The sequence below is a fragment of the Falco rusticolus genome, chromosome 9 (assembly GCF_015220075.1).
Source record: "Falco rusticolus isolate bFalRus1 chromosome 9, bFalRus1.pri, whole genome shotgun sequence".
Classification (NCBI taxonomy): Eukaryota; Metazoa; Chordata; class Aves; order Falconiformes; family Falconidae; genus Falco; species Falco rusticolus.
In genome coordinates, this window is record NC_051195.1 from 28791882 (window position 1) to 28814133 (window position 22252).

General features: G+C 59.6%; 2 protein-coding genes across 2 annotated transcripts; one reads left to right on the forward strand and one right to left on the reverse strand.

The window, feature by feature from the left end:
* Positions 1-16: 16 nt before the first annotated feature.
* MMS19 (MMS19 homolog, cytosolic iron-sulfur assembly component) lies at positions 17-15997 on the forward strand. The gene is made up of 31 exons (XM_037399977.1): positions 17-160; positions 4062-4110; positions 4899-4999; positions 6614-6699; positions 7106-7180; positions 7764-7833; positions 8021-8149; positions 8351-8412; positions 8675-8761; positions 9066-9140; positions 9419-9496; positions 9787-9925; positions 10306-10460; positions 10669-10747; positions 10977-11102; positions 11407-11488; positions 11849-11946; positions 12531-12671; positions 12907-13062; positions 13307-13406; positions 13573-13675; positions 13787-13861; positions 13994-14120; positions 14206-14306; positions 14376-14432; positions 14543-14729; positions 14848-14930; positions 15028-15192; positions 15274-15333; positions 15457-15557; positions 15631-15997. The coding sequence occupies exons 1-31, from the start codon at positions 64-66 to the stop codon at positions 15656-15658; spliced, it is 3072 nt and encodes a 1023-aa protein (XP_037255874.1). The 5' UTR covers positions 17-63; the 3' UTR covers positions 15659-15997.
* Positions 15998-16184: 187 nt separating this feature from the next.
* Positions 16185-21030, reverse strand: ZDHHC16 (zinc finger DHHC-type palmitoyltransferase 16). The gene is given in 10 exon segments (XM_037399978.1): positions 16185-16689; positions 17011-17081; positions 17161-17284; positions 17576-17661; positions 18254-18301; positions 18531-18664; positions 18868-18896; positions 19102-19190; positions 19437-19631; positions 19859-21030. Coding segments are annotated over 10 exon segments (1416 nt in total). The 5' UTR covers positions 20384-21030; the 3' UTR covers positions 16185-16574.
* Between the last annotated feature and the right edge of the window lie 1222 nt (positions 21031-22252).

A 22252-nucleotide genomic window follows, 5' to 3' on the forward strand; every position in this document is an offset into this window, starting at 1 on the left:
CCGGGCCCCGGCGCATGCGCACGGCGGGAGGGCCGGTGGCCGCTGCCCGGGGCGCGGGGTGTCATGGCGGCGGCCGGGGTGGGAGCTGCGGCGCTCGCCGCCTCCGTCCAGGCCTTCGTGGCCGGGCAGCAGGACGGCCGCGCCGCCGAGGTTGCGGCAGGTACCGGGCGGGCGCGGCGGCGGGGCGGGGCCGGGCGTGGGCGCGGGCGCGGCGGCGGGGCCGGGCCTGGGGCGGGCGTGGGCACGGCCAGGGGCGGTGCGGCCTGGCGTGGGGGTGCGGGGCGGGCCGTGAGGGTGAGCGTGGGGCTGGGGCCGGCTGGGGGTTGCGGGGCAGGGCCCGGGCCCGGCTGTGGGGCTGGGGCGTGAGGCTGCGGGGCGGGGGGCAGCGGGCAGGGCCTGGGCTGCGAGCTGGGCAATGGAAGGGGGGCAGCAGCTACGGTGAGGGGCTGCAGCGGCCAGGCAGAGGTGGCTGGGGGGCGATGGGGGGCTGTTGGGAGCCGGGGTGAGGGCAGAGGTGTTGGGGTCTCTCGGGGTTTTAGATGGCTGGCCTTGGAGCATGCGGTGGGATTGAAAGTGCTGCGTCCACTGGTGGTGCCAGGGGCTGGCCTGGAGCAGGGAGCGGGGCTTCAGCATGAGGGGTGCGGTGTGGGATGTGTGAGCTGACCGGAGCATGAGGGGGCAGGCCCCAGCGCTGGAGGTTTGGGGGGCAGTGGGAGCTGCTGTGGGTGGTACCGGCTATGGGTGGCTGTGGCTGGGTGGCGGAGGAGGCACCAGTGGGAAAGGAGCTCCTGGTCTTGCTGAGATGCTGTGGGAGATGACCGATGTACTGGCTTCACTGGCTTCTGCGTCTGGGGCCCAGGCTCTGGTTGCATTCACTGTGGTTTCTCTTCCTTTCCTGGCAGGGCTTGAGTCATTTGGTTTCTTTGGATAATTTGTTCTGCTTGGAGTAGCAATTTGGTGACTTTGTTACATTAGGGAATTTGCAGCTTCAGGAACTTGGCTTTCTAAGAACAAGGCGGCATGTTTGTGTTTCTAGGCAGTGGCTTCAGTGTGTTTTAGAAAGGAGCTGAGAGAGCAGAGAAGGACTATGTAGGTTGCGTTACACAGAGGAGTAACTTACAGACCTTTCCCAAGGCTGATGGATTGTGAACTGATCCATGATATCTTGGTGATGAGATGAGCTGGCAAAATGGGAAGGTCACCCAGTGGTCTGTGTAACACAGAATGAAGAAAATGCCAAGGTTACTTGGAGGAATTCACTGAACTATGTGACATTCAAGATGTTGCAAAAGAGCTGCACAAAGCCTCTGAGATGCTTCAAATAGACGGGGGGAAAGATAACCTTACAACTGCTGGAGTCATCTGTGGTCATATTACAGAAGTGCCTGGAGAAAGCTTTGTCTCTTTGAAGACATACAAACAGAAGAGCTGCCCCTGCCTGCCCTCCCCACCCCCCAGCTCTCATCAGCCATACAGCACTTGTGACAAACCTACCTTGACAAGCAAGGGAGCTGGCAAGTGTCCTTTGGTCCCTCTGACCTCTTAGAGAATCACACATCAGAAAGTTTTAAATTGCATGATACATCCTTGAGTGAAAGGGAGGTTTTGTCTAACCTTGTGGCCATTTTGTAATTGTTGGAAGAAATGCATTGAGCTTCTCCCATGTGTTGCTGGGTACTAAATTGAGTGTAACTTGGCAAGTGGAAGAAGGGTCTTGGTGCTGTCACAGGCAGCTCAGGCTGCACAGGTCAATGGGTGGCAGAAGGGGGCTGAACTCTTATTAAAAGATGGGGAGAGAAGGATACTGCTGTTAGGGAAAACCATCACATGCTCCCCATGAATGCTGTGCTCATGTTTTGAGGGTATGAGGGAGACAAGAACCGAAAGCCTGCAGAAGTGATTGACGTCTAGAAGAACACTGTGTGAAAGGGGGACAGACATGTCAGGAAAGGGAGCAGATTGATTCCAAGTAATAATGTAGCAAAGGGTAAATGGCTTGCTTCTGTTTAGCCTCTGGGACTACCGGAACACCAGAATAGGAAGGCAGCCCCTCCTGGTAAGGGAGGGATTCAAGGGGACGTGCTGCTGCCAGATGTGGAGGCAGAAGTTTCATGGGCTCACCGCTGTGCCTGCTGTGTTGATGAGGCAGGTCCAATTATAGCTGTGCTTGTGCTTAAGCTGTGGTCTGCACAGCTCTGCCTGTGAGCAGGAAGCTGTATTTGCAGGTCAGGGCTGGTGTGGTCACTCCATGCGAGGTGAAGCTGGTCGCACCCCTGGGACCCTGAGAACAGAGTGAAGTTCTCAGCCCCAGGTGAAGGGGCTACTAGCTGTGGGGAGCATCAATAGCTGATTGTGGTTTGATCATTGCACTGCAGCTCTTTCCTGTTGATTAGGAAACCAGCAGCTTTGTGTAGAGGAGGCAGAGTGCTTGACCACACGGAGTTTCTCTCAGACTTCTTCCACGGTGGTTCAGAGGCACAAAGACTTCATGAGCTTGCAGAGCAGGATGTTGGGATGCAGGGTACGAAGGGGCCAGACAAGTTCTCTCGGCAGTCCACTCTGGTTTATGCTGGTGCACAGCACCTGCTTGCTGTTGCTCTGTGCTTCTTCTGCAGTAAATTTTGCTAACACTTTGTGGCTGTTGCTCAAGGCACCTCCTGTTCTGTTTATGGCTGTGGACTCTGCAGCCTGCTGGGCTCCTCTTCTTCCTTGCAGCTCCCCTTATGTGTTCTGTCCCTCTTCCTTCTCTGTCAAGCAGGATTGGAAGCCCTGTCTCTGGAGTCGGGGCTGCCTGCCGTCAGAAAACACTGCCAGCCCTTCTCCCATCCCCAAAGACCACTCTCTGATGAACAGCATGACTGGAATATACTGGAATTAACTGCTTAGGAAGAGCCAGGAAATGCTTGCAACAGCAGGAGACATTAGCTGAGACAAGGCCTGGGAAAGCCCCAGATGAAACCTTTAGGCTTCTGAGGGGGTGGGTGCCCTGTCAGTTATGTAGGCAAGACTTCATCAGAGCAGGGAGAAGAACAGGGCCATCTGGAGTTCCCAGAAGTGCTTCTGGGCAAAGTCAGTGAGTCTCGGTGACTAGAAGGTGCGTTTTTTGTGGAGGAAAGCTGTTTTGTCTGGGTAGAGAGTGAAGGGTGCTGCTAGTTTGCCAGCAATGTCCCTTGCCCACCTGAGCTACAGGTTAGGGGTCTAAGGTAAGGCAGTCCCTCGCCTCCCACCCCATGCCTAACTAAGGGGCACACGCAGAGCTTTCCTACTGGGAAGGTGTCACATTGGTGGTGAGTGGGAATGGAGAACCTGCCCTTCTGCCAAGGCTCTTGTAGGATGCAGCAGGTCCTTACCAAAGCCTCCCAAGGAGTGACTCTTTCCCCCAGTTGAGTTGCAAGAATGTTGAGGCAGGAGGTGAGTGAGGCAACCTGGTGGGGTGTGTCTGAGTCAGAGCTGGAAATAGACTCCAAGAGTCCCAGCGCCTTGTCTTCTTCTGACCACAAAGCTGCCTTTCTCCCTGCATTTCATCTTGGAGAGAGTTTGTGCAGGTCTTGCTCAGCATAGTGTGAAGGTGGTGCCAGGGTGGCAAGTTGGGTGATCACTGGTGTCTGGGCTATTTGCTTGGCTAGCTCTCCCCAGGAAGCACCTGGGAAGCTGCCTTCTGTCCCCTCCTGCCTTGCTCACATTAGAGAAGTGTTTTTTGGTGTTTCACCAAAGCGGAGCACAGCAAGGCTTCTCTTGGGAGCTACGCATTAGTGATGGATGCAGCCAGGCTGCGGGGCGGGGGTAGAGGCAAAGTGCAGGCAAGTTCACGCCTTGCTGCCTGCTCTCAGCTCTGATCCAGACAAGGCAGCTCTCGGTCCCAGACATGTTCGCAGGCGGGGCTGGAGGCAGCTCTACCAACTAAGTGCACATGGCTCCTTCAGTGCTTAGCAAGGCGTTGGCACCCAGCCAGCCTTTCCCCCTGTGGTGCCAGGACCCTTCCTGGCACCCATCGCCAGTGCTGTGCCCGACTGACGGTCTGGGAGCCTCTTTGGTTCACTCTCTTTACCTCCTTTCTTCAGGGGTGAAGGATGGAAGCTGGACGGTGCTGCAGCTTGTGGAAGCTTTGGGGTAAGAAAAACCTTATACCTGTTGTGTATCACATGAGAGCCTTGCAGGGGAGATTCCTGCAAGGAGGGACAGTGACAAGGAAAAGTGTGCTCGTCCGGGACGAGCTGGCTTCAGACACACCACAGTATGCAGGCCTGCCAGGATGTTGTCTGCTCACAGCATGGGGCCTGAGTGGTGCTTTGCCCGCCCAGGACTTGGGAGCTGTTTGGGAAAGGAGCAAGGCTGGAGCAGCTCTTGATGCTCTCCCAGGACCAAGGAGAGGTGTTGTGACAGGCAGCGAGCTACAGACCACTTTCAGTTGGGGCTGTCCCCAGCCGGAGCTGCCAGAGCACACAGCTGCACATCACTGTGTCACGAGCTGGCTGGCGCAGCTTTTGCTCCAGTCTCCGAGCTGTCATGACCTGGGCCTTAGAGAGGCTCGTTTCTCCCCAGCTGGGGGCTGGGTTTGCCTCATTGTAAGAGGCTTTGCCCTTTTTTGGCCCTTGTGATCTTGGTAGTCCTGAGTTTCAGATGCAGGACATGACGCAAGAGCAATTTCTTTTTGGTCCAAGTTGAGAACTTGGATTTCTTGCTGCGTGGCTCTGGGGCCAGGTACACATGTGCAACACAGTCAGGGGAAGAGGAGTCCACTCCCACCCTGCTGGCAATTCAGGCAAGGTTGGGCCACCACTGCCCTGCCCAGAGAGCAGCACCCCTTTGTTTTTACAGTGTGTCTGCTTAGGATGTGCTTCCTGCTTGGGTGTTCCTGCTCACAACAGGCTTCTTGGCCTTTCTCCCACGCGGACTAGGTCTTGTCTGGAGAGCACAGATCCTCGGACACGCGGGCGAGGCATCCAGCTGCTGTCACAAGTCCTGCTCCAGTGTTACTCCCTGCTCCAGGAGAAGGAAGGTAAGGGCTGCTCAGGGTCCTTGAGTGGCTGCTGGCAGGCTGGGGGCAAAGCCTGCGCCACTCAAATGTCTGTCTTGTGGTTGGCAAAGGGATTGATTTAGCACTGTGATGACTTCGTATGTATCTCTCAAGAATCAGAGTCCAAGGAGGGTACAGGGCCTCACGTTGCAGCCTTTTTGCCAACCTCACCACACAATTAATGTAATTCCCTAAACACACCAAAGCCCTAAGCTGCAGCTGGTGCCCCTGGCAGTGTGTGGGTGTTGCACGCCCAGGTGTGTTCAGCACCACGTGGGACGCCTTGGGGATACATCTGCATGTCAAAATCCTTGGGTGGTGATTCAGTGCAGGAAAACCGTCCTTCACAAAGCGAGTCATGTCAAAGCCCTGTGGCCTGCCTAGGTTAACTCTGGGGGAACCCTGGGGCCTGGGCAGGAGGGGAGATCAGTGTGAGGATAAGAATGGAGTGGAGGACCAGCACGGGGAGCTGAAGTCGTCCCATTCATGGAGGCAAGGAGAAGGTTTGGCTGTGTTAAATGCCCCATAGCAACTGGCTGGCAGCAGGGGAAGCCAGTAAGTGCTGCTGAACTTTGACGTGGGCCTGGAGGCCTTGCTGTTGGGTAGCTGAAACTGTGCCAGCAGGCTGACAAGGCAGGGGGTCCAGCTAGTGAGGTGGAGGAAGGGAAGGATGGAAGTAAAAGGTGCTTAGTTCTTGGTGTTTGGCTCTCTGTAAGGCTTAAACTAGTTCCAGGCAGGGCCAAGAGCAGCTGTGCAGAGAGAGTACGGTCAGACTAGGTACTAGTGTAGCTAGAGTCAGGTGTGATGACTGTGATGGGGTTGGGTGCTCTGGAGGGGCAGCTGGAGGTGGGGAGGTTTGGTAGGGATGCCTGGCAGAGTCAGGGCAGCTGAGCAAGGGGAGCGAGCTGGATTACAGCCAAGTCACCAGGAGCTCTGGAGGAGGGTGGGCAGAGCCAGCTCCCTGGAAGGCACAGGCAGCTGCTGTGACACCCCCAGCTGGCCCTGTCTCCGTGTTTCTCCTCACGCAGTTCATTTCTCAAGTGCTGCGTCAGGCTGCCTCCTGGGGGGGTGAGTTTCTGCAGCAGCTGTGGGTGCAGGATGCTGCTAGCCGGCTCTTCCAGTCTGCTTCCTACTGCCACTCCCCACGGCCGGGGTGTGCAGGCGCCCGTGGCCGTGACTCAGGGGTCGGGAACGTGTTGTGGAGCCAAGTGCAGAGAAGCCAGAGCTCGGGCTCCAGCCCTGTGCCCCACCCCACAACATCCTCCAGCCTCGGCTGAGCAGGCATCTGCCGCTTTCCTGCTGGTGTCTGTACCCACACGTCCGGACAGGCCAGGGCAAATGCCTCTCGGGTAGTTCCAGTACCTGTGCAGCAGCCAGAGGTGGGTGCTGCCCCGCTGCGGTCTGATGTAGTTGGTCATGAGGGGAGGGTGAAGGCATTGGAACCAGGTGGGTGCATCCAACAGTGGCAGTTTGTCCCGTTCACCGGTGCAAGATGTGCATGCTCTTAATCTGGCAGCTGCTTTTGGCAGAGTTGGGGCCAGCACCCGGTAGCTGCATTTCCTGGGTCTAACGCGTATGTGTGTCTGTTCCTGACAGTGCTGCATCTGGTCCTGTTCTATGAGAACCGTCTGCAAGATCATCACCTTGTGATCCCCTCGGTGCTCCAAGGACTCCGAGCACTGGTGAGCTCACACCTCTGAGCCCGTGGTATGGCAGTGTGCTCCAGAATGGTGCCAGGGACATGCAACACCTCAGCGCAGGCTGGAGCAGCATGTTGAGCAGAGCCTGGCTGGGCTGTCAGCTCCTGCCCGGTGGCATAGCCCTGTGTCCTCTGTGCTCCTGCTGTGCCCCTTGCAGAGGAGATTGCCTTGGTTTCCTGCCCCATGCTGCTACTGGGGCAAGGATTCCCTGGCCACTCTGGGGAGCAGTGCAGATGATAGGTGTCCTGACCTGTCCTGTGTATGGGGGTGGTGAGCTCTCCCTGTTGTAGGAGAGGATCCTGCAGGCAGCTGCTGTGGAGAGACAGGAGTTCTGTTATATGGCTGTCATCATGGTTTTCTATTCTTGCTTTTCTTTTCCTGTCCCCAGAGCATGTGTGAGGTGCTGTCCTCAGGGCTATCAGTGTCTGTGCTCAAAGCCATCTTCCAGGAGGTACATGTGCAGGTGAGCAATGTGATTTCCCATCCTCCTATCCCTGCTCCCTGCTCCCTGGGTGACTGGGTATGGCCTTCCTGCCCCGAGAACTGAGCACATGCAGCAGCAGTGCAGTGTAGCACATCCTTCCGCGCAGTGCAGTGCTTCTGCAGAGCTTAGAGACAGCATGGCTAACTGCAGAGGGAGAGGCAGACAACAGCTGAAGATCCCATTTGGCCCTTGTCCTCTCATCTCTCATCCCTGGGGGAATTATTTCCTTTGCTCTATTCAGGCTGTGTTTAAGTGTCCCCAGCTCCCAGATGCTCCTCTGATTTAAAATTGTTGATGCTGACAGGGCCTTGGCCAGCATTTGTGGCCCTGGTGTGACTGTGATGGTGCATTTATGCAGTGATGGACACAGCCGTGTTCAGGTGCCATTGCACAGGCATGTGCACACTTCGCATGTGCTGAATGGGATCTGTGTGCCAGGAAGCAGCAGCTGAGCTGCTGGGGGTCCTGCCCCCTTCTCAAGGGCATGGGCTGCCCTTGGCTGGTGGGTAGCGGTGCCACCATGTGCGGAGGCTTGTTCTGATTGCTCTGCTCCTCCCTCCAGTCCCTCCTGCAGCTGGACCGCCACACAGTCTACAGCATCATCACCAACTTCATGAGCACCAGAGAGGAAGGTGAGCGGGCAGATGCCAGAACCACTCTGGAGTTGTCAACGCTGGGAAAATGGCTTGCTTTCACCTTCTCCGGCGGCTCCGTGGCTCTGCCTGAGGAGAGCTGGAAGGGCTGCAGGGCTGGGCTGATTTTATGGCTTGGTGGTGAGGTCTGGTGTCCTGCACCTACTCACACTCCTTCTTTCTGCAGAGCTGAAGGGCCTGGGTGCCGACTTCACCTTCGGCTTCATCCAGGTGATGGATGGGGAGAAGGATCCCCGCAATCTGTTGGTGGCCTTCCAGATCGTGCGTGATCTCATTGCCAAGAACTATGCCCTGGGTGAGCCTGTGCCTGCTGTGCAGAGCTGGCTGGGAGACATATTGCTTTTCTTTGAGCTGTTGGAGGGATGGCTCTTGGGTCTGACTAGGGCTGGGGTGGTCCTTGACATGCTTTAGGAGCTGCGTAGCCAGCCTGTCGTGGGTACTAGGCATAGCTGCTGTATCTTAGCATCTCTGCTTACTCCCTCTCCTCTCCCTGCAGGTCCCTTTGTGGAGGAGCTGTTTGAAGTTACATCCTGCTACTTCCCCATTGATTTTACTCCAGTGAGTGAGTCTGCCCCATGCCATAGCCTATTCCTTCTGGGGTTGGGTCCCCTCCAGAGAATGGGAGGAGGGGGTGGGCAAGAGTCTTGGCTGGGGAGTGCTGAGCTGTGAGCTGTGGTACTCAGGCTGACAGACCAGTGCCATGCTGGCTGCAGTGACTGGCATCCAGCTGCCTTGCTGGAGATGTGATGCAGCCTCAGCTGACGGCTGGGTTGGGAGGTTTCCTGATGGGTGGATGACTTGCTCTCCGCTTCCTTTCCAGCCCCCCAACGACCCTCATGGCATCCAGAGAGAAGACCTGATCCTGAGCCTCCGGGCCGTACTGACCTCCACGCCCCAATTTGCTGAGGTAGGAAGCTCCTAGGGGGTTCTTGAGCACCCCATTGTTCCCTGAGTATAGGCTGCATTTCATAGTGCTGCAGCTCCTGCTGTGGCTCTTGGGATGGGAACAACTGGGACTAGGGGCCTGCACTAGGGCAGCTCTGTCTCCCGCTGGTGGTGGGTGTGGGGAGGGTGCTGATGCTGACACCCTGGGAAGGGGCTGCCTGTTGCTTACGAGGGTAGTTCTGGCAGAGGCTGAGCTTGCAGCCCTGCAGGGCCATGGACAAGGTGGTGCAAAGGCTGGGCTTGAGTCTAAGTGCCTCTCTCTGCAGTTCCTTCTCCCTCTGCTCATTGAGAAGATGGACTCAGACCTCCAAAGCGCCAAGCTTGACTCCCTCCAGACTCTGGTAAGGAGGGATCCCCTAGTGCCTTTCGCCCACAGCTGGCATGTGGCAGCAGCAGCCACCAGCCACCTCTGAGCCCCTCTCCCTGCCAGCCAGAGAACTCTCCCCTACAAAGCCACAGTTTCCAGGGTCCTAGTTTGGCCTGCATCACTCCCTATTTTTCTGTCCCTTGAGTGGTTTGTGTAGTTCAGCATGAGCCTGCCAGGATGGGCAGTGTCACGGCTCTATGTCCTCCTGGTACTGGCTTCTCTCTGATGTTTTCTCCTGGCTCCCTCTGGCAGACTGCCTGCTGTGCTATCTATGGGCAGAAGGAGCTGCAGGAATTCCTTCCCAGCCTCTGGTCTTCGCTGCGCAGGGAGGTGAGTACTGCAGGGCCCCTAACAAATGCACCGCCACATCTGGGCTCCTGCTGAGCAGGAGTTCACAGCCAGACCAGGCGAGCCTCATGTCTCCCAGCAGCCCCCAGCTGAAAAGTGGGGGACAGGCCAGCCCTATCAATGTGTCCCTGGGGCTTGGATGTGCCCTACTGCCTGGTCAAAGCACATAGGAAGTGAAATGGGAGCCTGAGCCCTTCAGCCCACATTGGGACCGTGAAGTCTGTGTTTGGGGTCAGCATAGGGCTTAGCTCATCCTACGGCCTCTCCTGCAGGTGTTCCAGACAGCGAGCGAAAAGGTCGAGGCGGAGTGCCTGGCCGCACTGCATGCCCTCTCTGCCTGCCTCTCCCGCTCTGTGCTCAGCTCTGACACCGAGGATCTGCTGGATTCCTTCCTCAGCAGCATCCTGCAAGGTAGCTAGCAGAGAGAACTACCCTGCCCTGAGCAGCCAGGCCTGCAGGCATCCTCCTAGCTAGAGATCTTCCCTCCTGTTCTCTTTGAAGCCTCTCTTCTCTTTCTAGCCCTCACAGCCACTGTTGGCTTCTCCAAGGTAACTGGCTGCGGGAAGGGAGGAGAAGGGGGCACAGTAGGAAATTCCTATAGGATTGCATTACTTCCCTCTGCTGAAATTGGGGCATCCAAGGCTGTCCTGTGCACTTGGAGGTGGGGGTGAGCAGCTCTTAGGGAGGCAGTGCTGCAGCTCAGAGCTGTGCCCTGGCAGCATGTCCCAGCCCAGCCCTGCACGCGAGGCAGAGGAGCTCTGCTGGTGCAGCTGACACCCAGCCTATCTCAGATTGCAGGCACCATCTGTGTGAGCCCGACATGAAGCTGGTGTGGCCCAGTGCCAAACTCCTGCAGGCAGTAGCGGGTGCCTCCCTCCGCGCCTACCACCATGTCACCCGCAGCGTCCTGCCTCTGCTGCTGGAGCAGTACAGCAAGCACTCGCAGGTGAGGGGCACCCTGGCCTCTGTGGTCACAGACAGCAGGGCCAAGTGCACCCGCTGGCTCTGCAGGGCTCTGTGGGAGCAGAGTGGGCATCTTTCCCTGGCTGTGGTTGGGGACCCGTGGGCTCCCTGTGGCCTTGCAGTGCTGGGCTGAGGCATAGCTGTGTCCCAGCAGTGACGGTGATCTGGGTTACACCTTTGTGTCCCTGCAGAGCAGTCAGAGGAGGACAATCTTGGAAATGCTGCTGGGCTTCCTGGAGTTGCAGCAGAAGTGGGGACATGTGGAAGAAGGTGAGGCTGGCTGGTCTCTCTGGCCAGAAGCACCCGTGTCCCAGGGGGCTGCTGGCTCTGGCCTCACCTTCATGTATGCTGACAGAGAAGGAAAGCCCAATGACCTGGGTGGCTGCATGTGCGACCCCCTGCTGATGCCCCAGGGACCCAGGGTCTGTTGGGTTCTGTGGTGGTGGCTGTGCAGTGACAGCCAGGTGTAGTCAGTGACTCTATGCCTCTGTCTCTCCAGATGAGAGCACTCTGCTGTCACTCCGAGCCCTGGTTTGCTCTGTGGTGTTCTCAGCGCTAACGGATCCCAGTGTGCAGCTGCAACTGGTTGGGATCAGGGCACTGACTGTCCTGGGCTCCCTGCAAGGTTGGTGCCTTGTTTCCCTTGGGGAGGCAGAGGGAGGTGTCGCCCTGTTCTGGTGCCGCGTGGCTGCTGGGCTGTCCTTGCCTGCTGCCTGTAGGTGCACAGGAGCGCTGGCAGCATTTTCTACCCGGGCCGTGAGATCCAGGGACGCTTGGTCTCTCTTTCTTGTCTGTTTGTGCTGGGCATCTTGTGTCTCTGGCATGCTGGTGTGTTGCTGCTAGCCTGGATGAGGGGGAAGGACGCTGGCCAGAACACGGGCATCTTTGCCTTTGGCCACGGGCAAGTTTCCTTTATGGCTTTGTTCCAGGCTTCCTGTCTCCCTCTGACCTGGAGCTGGTTGTGGATCACCTCATCCATCTTGCTCTGCGTGAGGAGGATTCCCAGAGCAGGTAAGGGGTGGGTTGGCACCACTGCAGTCATTCACATTCTGGGGAGAGGAACAAAGCCTGGATTTGCTACACAGAGGGGCTGTAGTCTTGGGAATAGCGCAGGAACTTTCTGAGCTATAAGACCACGTGGGTGTAAGAGCAAAGGGATAAACCAGATGACTTAGGGACTGGAGATGAGAAAGTCTGGGCCTGTCGAAGTAGAGGGGTCTGCTCTGCCTGCCAGTAAGGTGAAAAAGGGAGATTGCTGGGAAATTGGTTCCTGGAGGCACCTTTTAGCCCAGATCTGTGCAGCTGGTGTACAAGCAGCTCCAGGTTTGCAGTGCTCACATCACCCATCCTAATCTCTTCCCACCCTGGCAGCGAAGCAGCGATGGAGGCAGCTGGATCTCTGGCTCCTGTCTACCCAAAGGTTTTCTCTGGACGCATGGTACCCAGGCTTGAAGAGGAGCTGCAGTCAGGTAGGGCTGGCAGCCTTAGGAAGGGAGTGACCTCTGGTTTTGGTTGAAGCCTGTCCACCGCCATTTGGTTCCTGCCGGGCAGTGGGGCTGTGCCAGATGATGTAGGTTGGTGGCTCTCCTTGGGGAATTCCTAGCACAGACACTGTGGTACTGGCACAGGGAAGGCCGTGCCTGCTGCTGGCAACCAGCCTGTGTGGCCAGGATCACCCTGGTGGGGAGGAGCTGCTCAGCCACAGGGCAGGCAGAGTGCTTTGGGCAGGGGTCCTCAAACTTTTTAACCAGGGGGCCGGCACACAGATGAAGTGGCAGGCAGTCATCTGCGGCTGCTTGGTTTCCCCCCCCAACCCCCGGCGGGGGCGGGGCAGGGGGGTCTGTAAATACGGGGGGCCGGATTGAGGACCTTGGGGGGCTGTATCCGGCCCGCGGGCCGTAGTTTGAGGACCCCTGGCCTTGGGCCTGGCACGGGCTAGTTCTGCTGTGCTGCTTCACCCCGTCCACCCTGGCAGGGTCTGGGCCCTGAATGCCCTGGAGCGAGGGGCCCTGGGATCACCCCAGCACTCCTCTGAGGTGTGTTTCCTCTTCAGAGCGGGAGCAGGAGAGCTCCTGTGACCACCGCTCCCTGCGGCAGCGCTGCCTGCAGGCCCTGGCAGCTGTGTCCACCCACACCAGCATTGTGAGGGAGACTGTCCCTGTCCTGCTGCAGCATCTCTGGAAGGTGCACAAAGGTAATGCAGCCTGCAGCGGGCAGCTCTCTAGAGCGCATCTGGGCAGGAGCTGCCTCCATTGCCAGCGGTGGCTGGGAGGGTGGGATGGCAGTGATGGGAGGAGCCCAGGGCTGGGCTCTGAATCCCACTGGTGGAGGGGGACTAGGGAGGGCTGCACTGCCCTGGGATACCGGCACAGATCAGAGGGGTGGGTGCTGCAGCTGTTTGATAAGATGGTGATCATCGTGTCCTGCAGGGAGCGAGGCCGGGAACGCTCAAGACATTGTGTCTGTGTGCCAGAGCCTGCACCGTGTGGCCCTGCAGTGCCAGCAGGACGCGGAAGGCTGCTGGTACTACCACCAGACGGTGGTGCCCTGCCTGCTGGCCATGGCTGTGCAGGCTGCCATGCAAGGTAGGTGTGGGGCTGGAGCAGAAGAGGGAGAGCAGGCAGCTCCCTGGCTCTCTGGGGGGTCCCTGACCTTGCAGCCAGTGCTGCTGCTGCTGCCCTCCGGCAACTGCCAACACTGCGTGCCCACTGCTGCCTGCCAGAGGCAGAGCAGCCCTGCGTCAGGGCTGGTGTGGGCCAGGGGCCTGTGTCTGCCTCATCCCCCTGGGCAGTGGGCTGCAGCATGTCCCTTTCCTCCTGCTGCATGCAGAGAGCACCCACTCGCTGCTGGGCAAGGCGCTGCTGGAGGAAGAGGTGCTGGCTGCCATGGTCCCAGTCATCAGCGCTGCTACCACTCACCTGAGCCCTGAGTGAGTGATGCTGGGGGACACACCGGACACTGCATTGTGGGGAGGGGGCCGGCTGCATTCCCCCTGCTGCTATCTGTAGACGGCAACTGTTCGCCTGCCGGGAGGCACCCAGGAGCTCTCTGGTGGCCCTCCCAGAGCAGCACATTGCAATGTCTGCTTTCTCTAGGCTGGCTGCCCAGAGCGTGTCTCATGTGGTGCCCCTCTTCTTGGATGGAGAGGTCTCCTTCCTGCCCCAGAACAGTTTTCCCTGCTCCTTCCAGCCCTTTGAGGTGTGTTGGGTGGTTGGGGCTGGGGTGCTGGAGCAGGGCCAGGGGATGAGGATGTTGGCACAGGCTGGCAGCAAGGACCGTAATGACGTGGGTGTTGTTACTCCCCTGCAGGACGGGGAGTGCTTGGAGGCACAGAGACGCCTGGTTGCCCTCCTCATGGCCCTTGTCTGCTCCTTGCCCCGCAATGTAAGTTGGTGGGGAACAGAGTGGAGAAGGGGCCCTGACTGAGCACCCTCTGACCTGGGCCCACAGCAAGCTCCATGGGCAGAAGGGAGTGTCTGTGGCCCCGGCCTGTAACACACACCGTGTCTCTTCCAGGTGGCTATTCCTCAGCAGGAACGTCTGCTCCGGGAGCTGCTGGCGCTGAGCTGCTCCTGCAACTGCCCCTTCACAGCTACCACAGCTGCCAAGTGCTTTGCAGGGCTGGTGAACAAGCACCCGGCAGGTAAGAGGGAGCTGGGCAGGACAACACGGGTCCTTGCCTACTGCTGGCAGGGGAGTAGCTCAGCCTGTCCCTTCTGTGTCCCCAGGGCAGCAGCTGGATGAGATCTTGCAGCTTGCAGTGAACAGGATGGAGCCCAGCCTTGCAGAAGGGCCCCGCCGAACGCAGGCACTCACACTGCTGCTCTGGGTAAGGCCCACCCTGGATGTGGGAGAGCTGGGGGGCCGGCTTGGTGCTAACTCTGCTCTGCCTGCACAGGTCACCAAAGCCCTGGTGCTGCGCTATCACCCCCTGAGTTCCCACCTGACGGACAAGGTAGGCAGTGGTGGGGCTGGGTGATGCTGGAGGAGCATGCCTGCTCCCCGTGCGGCCGGCTGGGAACCCCAGTGGCCGAGCGCCTTGTCTCGGAGCTCTCTCCCTCGCAGCTGCTGGGCCTGCTGGGTGATGCGGAGCTGGGCCCTGCCGTGGCTGACGGCTTCTCCCTGCTCATGGCCAAGTCCCCAGATGTGCTGCACAAGGGCTGCCACGCAGACGTGCGCATCATGTTCCGCCAGCGCTTCTTCACTGACAACGTCCCCAAGCTGGTGCAGGGCTTCTACAAGGCTGGCCCTGGTGAGCGGCCGCCCCCAGCCCAGCCCAGCCTTGCCGCCCTGTGACCCCTTACCCAGGGGACTCGAGCTGGCGTCCCCTTCTTCCTCTGCCTGCCTGCAACCATCTCTGCTCTCCACAGACGTGAAGGCCAATTACCTGAAGGGCCTGTCCCATGTGCTCAACCACCTCCCCAAACCTGTGCTGGTGACGGAGCTACCCACGGTGAGACCCAGCCTTGGCAGCGGGGCGGGACTGTGGCAGTGCAGAGCACATGGGTGGGAGTTACTCATGATGTCTCCTGTGTCCTCCCCACCTGCAGCTGCTTTCCCTCCTGCTTGAGGCCTTGTCCTGCTCGGACCACGTGGTGCAGCTCTCCACGCTGAGCTGCCTCCAGCCGCTGCTGCTCGAAGCTCCCCAGATCATGAGCCTGCACATTGATACACTGGTCACCAAGTTCCTCAGCCTCACCTCCAGCCCCACCATGGTGCGTGCACCCCCTCCTTCACCCCACACTCCTCTCCTATGCCCCTGCGCTCTCTGCTGCCCTCACCCCTGTCTGTTCCAGGCTGTCCGCATTGCCGCCCTGCGCTGTGCCCATGCACTTACCAGCTTGCCCACAACAGTGGTAAGTGCTCCCGCAGCAGTCTGCTGCCTCCTGGATGTAAAGGGGCAAGGGGGTCCCAAACCTCCTCCTTGGGGGCAGCCAGCACCCAGCTCTCTCACTGTAAGAGCCCATTCTGTCCTACAGCTGCTCCCATACAAGGCCCGAGTTATTCGGGCGCTGGCCAAGCCTTTGGATGACAAGAAGAGGCTGGTACGGAAGGAGGCAGTGGCAGCACGGGGGGAATGGTGAGTGGTTGCCAGCCGCTGGGGTTGCTGGTGTTTGGGGACATGGCTGATGGTACCACCTCTGTCCCCACAGGTTCTTGCTGGGGAGTCCGGGCAGGTGAGCACCCCACATCACCTCCCTGTGCTGACTGACAATCTGACCGGGCCCCTGCTAACCCACCAAGCCATCCGACTGATGCCACGGACCCTCGAAGCCCAGTACTGCCCCGACCGCTGGGGCTGGAGCTTGAGGCCAGCAGACAGCACCCCTCAAAGCGGCACCTTCCCAACACCCACAGAGCGGAAGGAGCTGTACTGCTCGTGGCTTGTCAGCCTCTGCTGCAGCAAGGGACAGTGACGGACAGACTCGCCACGTGTGAATAGAGAGGGCAGGCCTGTGCACACATGTATGGTGTGTGGCAACCCCTGTGCCAGAGGAATAAATCTATCTGTTTTGGTAATGCTGTGGGAGGGTCCCTGTGCTGCTCAGGCTGCGACCCCAGTGCCCTTGCATATGTTGAGTAGCTAAAGGTGCTGCTGGTCACAGGCCCTTACTCGTCTTTCCATATTGCGGAATCATGAGGGTCCCTTTCATCCCCTGTACCCAGAGGTCTGCCCCCCTCCACCAGTGAAAAGAGCCAGGCTCCCTTAAAAAAAAAAAAATTTATTAGATGGTCTTAAAAAGGCTCCCTGGGGAGTGCTTGCAGGGCAGGTGTGCCATCCTTGGCATGCAGGTGTGCCATCCTTGGCATGCAGGTGTGCCATCCTTGGCACCCAGCCCTGCCGGAGAGCTGAGCAGGGAGCAGCAGCTCTACCGCCTTTCCCCCTGGGCTGCCTGCAGCCACCAAGGAGCCATGAGAGCAGGTGTTCAGGCACTGGCACTGTCCAAAGAGCTTCCCATGGCTCTGGCTCAGGTTAGCAATGTGTGCCAGCACTCACCTTCTGCCAGGCACTTGGGCCAAAAGGAGTCGCGGTGGCAGAGCGGGTCGCCTGTGCGCTCCCCTGCCTGCGGGGAGGGAATTCTGTAGCACCTGGGCCTCAGATGGCCAGGAGTGGCGCACGCTGCTTGGTCACGCAGGGAGGCAGGTCCCAGCTCAGGCCTGTCCCGTGGGGCAGGTGAGGAGAGGGCAGCAGGACGCGGGTAAGCCAGTGCCTGTGGGGAGGAGGAGGAGTGAGGCCGCAGCAAAAAGCCAGTCTCGGGGCTCAGCTCTGCAGAGCCCAGCCAGGGCTGTGAGGAGCCGCCACAAAGGCTGAGCTCAGCTGGGACTCTTTGGCAAGAGGGGTGCTGGATAGGCCAGAGCTTGCCACCAGGCAGGGCTGAGGAGCAACATGGCAACTGCTGCCCATAGTCCTCTGTGCCTTGCAAAGCCCCGAGCAGCACACAGCATGGGATGCTCGCTGTCCTGCTCTGTCCCAGCACTCACGCACCGCCGAGCCACCACCTTCCCAGGCAGGGGCTTCCCCAGGGTTTTACCGTGGCACGTCCACACCCAGGAACACCTTCCAGTTATCCCAGCTGCCGTAACTGTAGGGGTTCCTGAAGATCTGCAGTGGTGGGGGGGGAGACACACATCATGCCTGGCTCTGCCTCAGCCATCCCTCCCGCTCTGTGGGCTGTGCTCACCTTGCCTTTCTTCTGCAGTCTCTGCCTCTCCTTCTTGTTGATGTGCCGCTCAATGCTGGTTTCCCCACGTGTGATGAGGGCAGCGTGCCACAGTGTTAGTGCGCCCAAGGCCAGTGCAACCGAGCTGGGGACAGCAAAGGACAGCAGGTTGCACACAAGCCTTCCTTCCCTGGTGCCGCAGCTGTGGGGGGCTGAGGCTGCCTTCCCTACACCCACCGCTGCATAGGTGGGTCAGCTTGTCTAGTCCCCTGTGACGGAGCCAAAAATCTCTCCTCCTCCATGGCCCAAGAGTTGGCAGGATAGGGACATCTGAGCAAGCCAGCCCAGCCCCGGGGAGGGACAGCAGTGTCACAGGGCAGGAGGCTGCACAGTCCTTGCCCCCCCCCCCTCACTCCCAGACCCTGGGCCCCCTTACCTGCATAGGACCCAGAGGTAGACCACACTCTTGTGGAATGCTCGCTGGCGGAAAGAGAAGGTGGGTGGTGGCGTCTGGTAGTATGTCTGAAAAAGGATCAGGGAGTGAGGGGATTAACCAAACTGCTTTATAGCTTGAAGCCAGACAGGGGGACTGCTGCACCGCTCAGTGATGCAGAGCTCAGACAGCTAGAAAGGACTGTGGCTGGAACCAACACAGCAGGCAGGGTGATGGGGAGGCAGCCTGAGACAGCCATGAGACATACAGACACCCAAGAGCTGGCACGCGGGTGAGAAGCAGTGGGCTGGAGGTAAGGGGGGAGGCAACAGCTGTGGGACTGGTCAGGACACACCACACTGCAGCTGGTGCTCAGGGCAAGATGTGTACGTACTGCTGCAGCTTGCCCAGGAGAGCAGGGCCTGAGCAGCACATGCCAAGCAGCTGCCACCAGCCAAAGCCCCTGGAAGCTGGGTGCACAGGGAAGCAGACCCCAAGCTGCTGGAGGCAATGCCACAGTAGAGCTGCCTGGCCCGCCCCAGCTCTCTGACACGAGATGACTGCGGGGGCTGGTTCTGGCTGTGACGTGCTCCTCAAGAGCAGGACCCCAAGCAGGACCCAGCCTGCAGGGCAGCTCTGCTCCACACTGCCTGGAGCAGCTGCGGGGCAGGGACGTCCCACCTGGTTGGCAGCCACCTGCAGTCTCTCCTTCTCAAGCAGTTTCATTCTCTAGGGGGATGGAAAACAGGGCACGAGTTACGTGTCTCAGAGGGCGCCCTTCCCCCTCACTGCCCCCACTGCAGGACCAGGGCAGCTGGGGGTGTCACAGGAGGAAGGAGCGGGGAAGCAAAGTCACTACAAGGCCAGACGTGGCCCAGCCTTGTTCTGCAAGCTCAGCTTGGGGAGCCCAGACAACCTCGGAGCACGGCAGGGTAAGGGCCAGGGCCTGCCTGCTCACCTCGATGGCTGCATAGGCATCCCGGAACATCTCCCAGCCGCTGATGCTGCAGTAGATGCAGCCCATGGTCATGAACAGGCAGAAGGAGAAGAAGTAGCGGTGGTTGTAGTGTCCCACACAGTTGTTTAGCCAGGCTGCCTCTGGGGTTAAAGGTATGTAACTGACAGACCATGGGTCCAAACCCACCCCAGGGACAAGGGCGGTTCTTCTTGGCCCAGCCCCCAGCCCCCTTCCCTGTGCTGGCTGACTCGGGTGAGGAGCAGGGCAGGGAGAGAAGGGGGAAGCAGAGCCAGCTTCCCCTAGGAGAGTGCCGCAGGTTAGTACTGCAGAAGGATACGGCAGTGGTGGTCCATCTTCAGCACGCACCTGGGAGGGAGGAGAGCAGCGCCAGTGTCAGTGCAAGCACTGCGTTCAGGAGGGGGCAGGCAGCCCCCCCAGCCCTGTGGGCTGTGTGAGAGATGAGACAAGAAGCCAGCAGAGCAGCGGGGAAGGGGCCCCGGTCTTGCAGTGTGGCAGGGGGCAAGGAGAGGCTGCCCCAAGTGCTGCGGTGGGCAGAGGGAAGGAGCCCTACCTGTTGCAGATGCTGCAGTGGTGGGTGCGAGCTGGCTTGGGGGCAATGCATTTCCTGCAGATGGAGACGCCAGTGAGATCGTCCTTGGCCTGTGCACAGGTCAGAAGAGATTTGTGCACCCAAGGCCCACACCCATCCCCTGCTCCCCATGCTCCTCACCTCCCCTCTGACCTCCCCCCACCTCCCCACCTCCCCCTGCCCAGCCTAACTGCCCCGATCGGGAGGCCACCTCCTGCAACGACACCACTAGGCTTGTTTAGCTGTTCCCAGTGGTTGTCCATAGCTGGTCCCCGCTGCCCAGCTGGGAGAGGCTGTGCTGCCAGTTGGTGCCTTACCTGCGGTGGGTGCCCAGGTGAGGTGGTGATAGCCATGTAGTAGTGGAAGACGATCATGATGAGGTTCCAGTGTCCGTAGGCGAGGTGCCAGCAGATCCAGGCAGGTGTGTAGGTCTGCAGGATGAGGGGCAGCAGGCAGATGTACACGATGGCCACGATGGAGCTTGTCAGCCCAATCACCAGTGCCACAAACACCTACAGGAAAGGGGCCTGGGTCACTGGAGTGGGCAGCACCTGCCCCTTGCTGCCTGGGGAGCGGCACAGGCAGGATATGGTCACAGGAAACCAATCTGAACCACACACTGATGTCCCCACTCCCTTCCTGCCTAGAACACAAGCAGCCCCGACACTCAGTTGCCCCAGCAGCGCGCTCGCCCCAGCCCCCCAAGCCGGGTGCCCTCTTGCCCGGTGAGGGTACTCACCACACCGAACCACCGGGTGACGTGGTCCACCAGCCAGTATACAGGCTCAAAGAGGGAGTCAAGCACCACGTCACCGTTGGTGAAGGAGTTGTACAGCAGGGAGCGGAGGCAGAGGTGCCCGTAGTGCCACAGCTGCTCTGCCTGCCGCACCAGCTTAAATCGTCGCCGCCGGCCCAGCCGCAGGCACTTGAGGAGCAGGCGCATCACCGCCGCAAACATCCGCTGCCGGCTCCTCATCCCTGCCATGCTGCGCCTGGGGGGAGAGGAGCTCAGCGTGGGCAGGCCACCCTGCTGCCTGGTCGTCCCTCAAGAAGGGTCTCCCCTCCCAGACGTGCTGAAGTCGATCACACAGCTCCCTGTACCAACTCTGCCAGACGCCTGCCTGCACAGCACAGCAGGGGCCTCTCCTTCACCCTGCATGAGGATGCAGAGCAAGGAAGCTAAGCCCAGACTCCTGGAGGCTGTGGGGCCACTGTCACCGTGATGGCTCTCTGCGTGGAGCAGGGGGCACAGGCCCCTCGACATCTGGGCTCAGATGCTCTCTGGTCCCATCTCGTCTTTCCTAGCGGGGAGGGGGCCGGGGGAGCGACACGGAGAGTCTGACTCAGAGGAAACCAGAGAAGGCATGAGCATCCAGGATGCTGGGCCAGTTCCAGGGACGATCCCAAACTTAGCCCTTCCCAACAGGTTTGGGAACAGGGGAAACCACACAAAATGTACGTGGAGAAATAGGGCCAGGATTACCCCTCCTCACCTAGTCCCTCTCCTCATCCCCAAAAAGCAGGGCCAGGATGCTACTTTCCTCCACCTCAACCTCTGGACCAAACTGCAGAGGTAACCTTGCACATTTCCCAACCTCACAGCCCTACTCCAAGAGTCCCAACGCTTTCTCATTCACCTTGGCTGGATCCACCTTGGACAACACCATGTAACAACAAAGGAGTGGCACAGGGGAAGCCCCAGGCTGAGGTGATGCTGTGCAGTGCTTCCCTACCTGCTGAGCCCCTTGTCCCACCCGAGACCTGTGCTGGGAGCAAATAGGAACCCGATCTGGCCCAGCAGCTGGGAAAATGATCTGCAGGGCTGGGGCCCCCAGGCCTCCGTGCAGACAGTGCCCATCAATATTAAGCAGTGAGGCTGCCCTAGGGTCCTACCAAGGCACGTTCTGAGCCTGGGCCAAATTCTCACCTTGGCATGGTGCCAGGCAGTGGTGCCACAAGGCGGGGGCCCTCCAGCGGGGATTGGCTCCCTGTGCTGCTGTACCCACTGCACAGTGCTCAGGGAGCGGCAGGGAAGGTAAGGGCAGGATCTGCAGCATCCACATGGGCTGTCCAAAGGAGCCAGGTGCTCCCCTCTGCCCTGCCAGATGAGTGTGGGGCTGACCCCAAGGCTGGAAGCAGCTGGACATGAGGACATCAAACCCACCAGCCCACTCCAGGTCACAGGCATGGCTCCTCCCCAGGCTTCCTGTACCCTGGTAAGGGAGAAGCGGGATATGCAAACCCCAGTGCCACCCCTTTCCCCATGTTTGCCCTTGACTCTGCCAAGAGCCTTCCTCTGAAAGACATCAGGTGCGAAGTGGAGCAACAACTTGCTGCTGTGCAGCCTTTAGGTGGCACACGTCCCTGTGTTGTCAGCACAGAGACAAAATGCTGGAGCCAGCAGCAGGTCCCGGGGTAAGCCCTCCCCTCCAAATACACAGCACCTCCCTGCCCCTCAGAGAGGTTTCCTCGCCTACAACAGCTGGCAGCTGCTGAGCAGGGGGCCCACAGGGGAGGCAGCCAGCCTGCCCCAGGGCAGGACACCCCTCTGTCCCCAGGCACCAGCCAGCATACAGCAGCACAGCCACAGGGATGAGGCTCCAGCAGAGCCATGCACCCTCCTTGGCCCAGTCAGTCACTGGGGCTACAGGCCTCACCCTGCCCTTGGCATTCCCCACATCCCAGTGGAGGACTGAGCCCATGGCGATGGGACAACGCTAGCAGCACAGCCAAAACCACAGGCAACAGCAAAGCCAGGCTGCAGGAAACCTTAGATTTGGCCCTGCCTAGGCACAGCCAGGGTCCTGCTCCTGCTGGGTCCAGCCACCCAGACCCAGCCCTGTGGCACCCTCCAGTGGCGCCCAGCTCCACAACACCCAGCTCCCCCAGTTCAGTAGCACCCAGACCCACAGTGGCAAGACACTCTCTGGCACCTAGCCTCATTGTGCAAAGGCTGCCCATACCAACAGCAAAAAGCTCTCAGCCTCACTGCATCCAGCTCCCATAACACCCGGGATCCCCACGCCCCGCAGCACCCCTGGCCCCTCCAGGCCCACAGCATCCCCCCCACTGCCTCCCAACACCATAGCACCCCCAGGGCGACAGCACAACCCCCACTGTCTCCCAGGCCTGC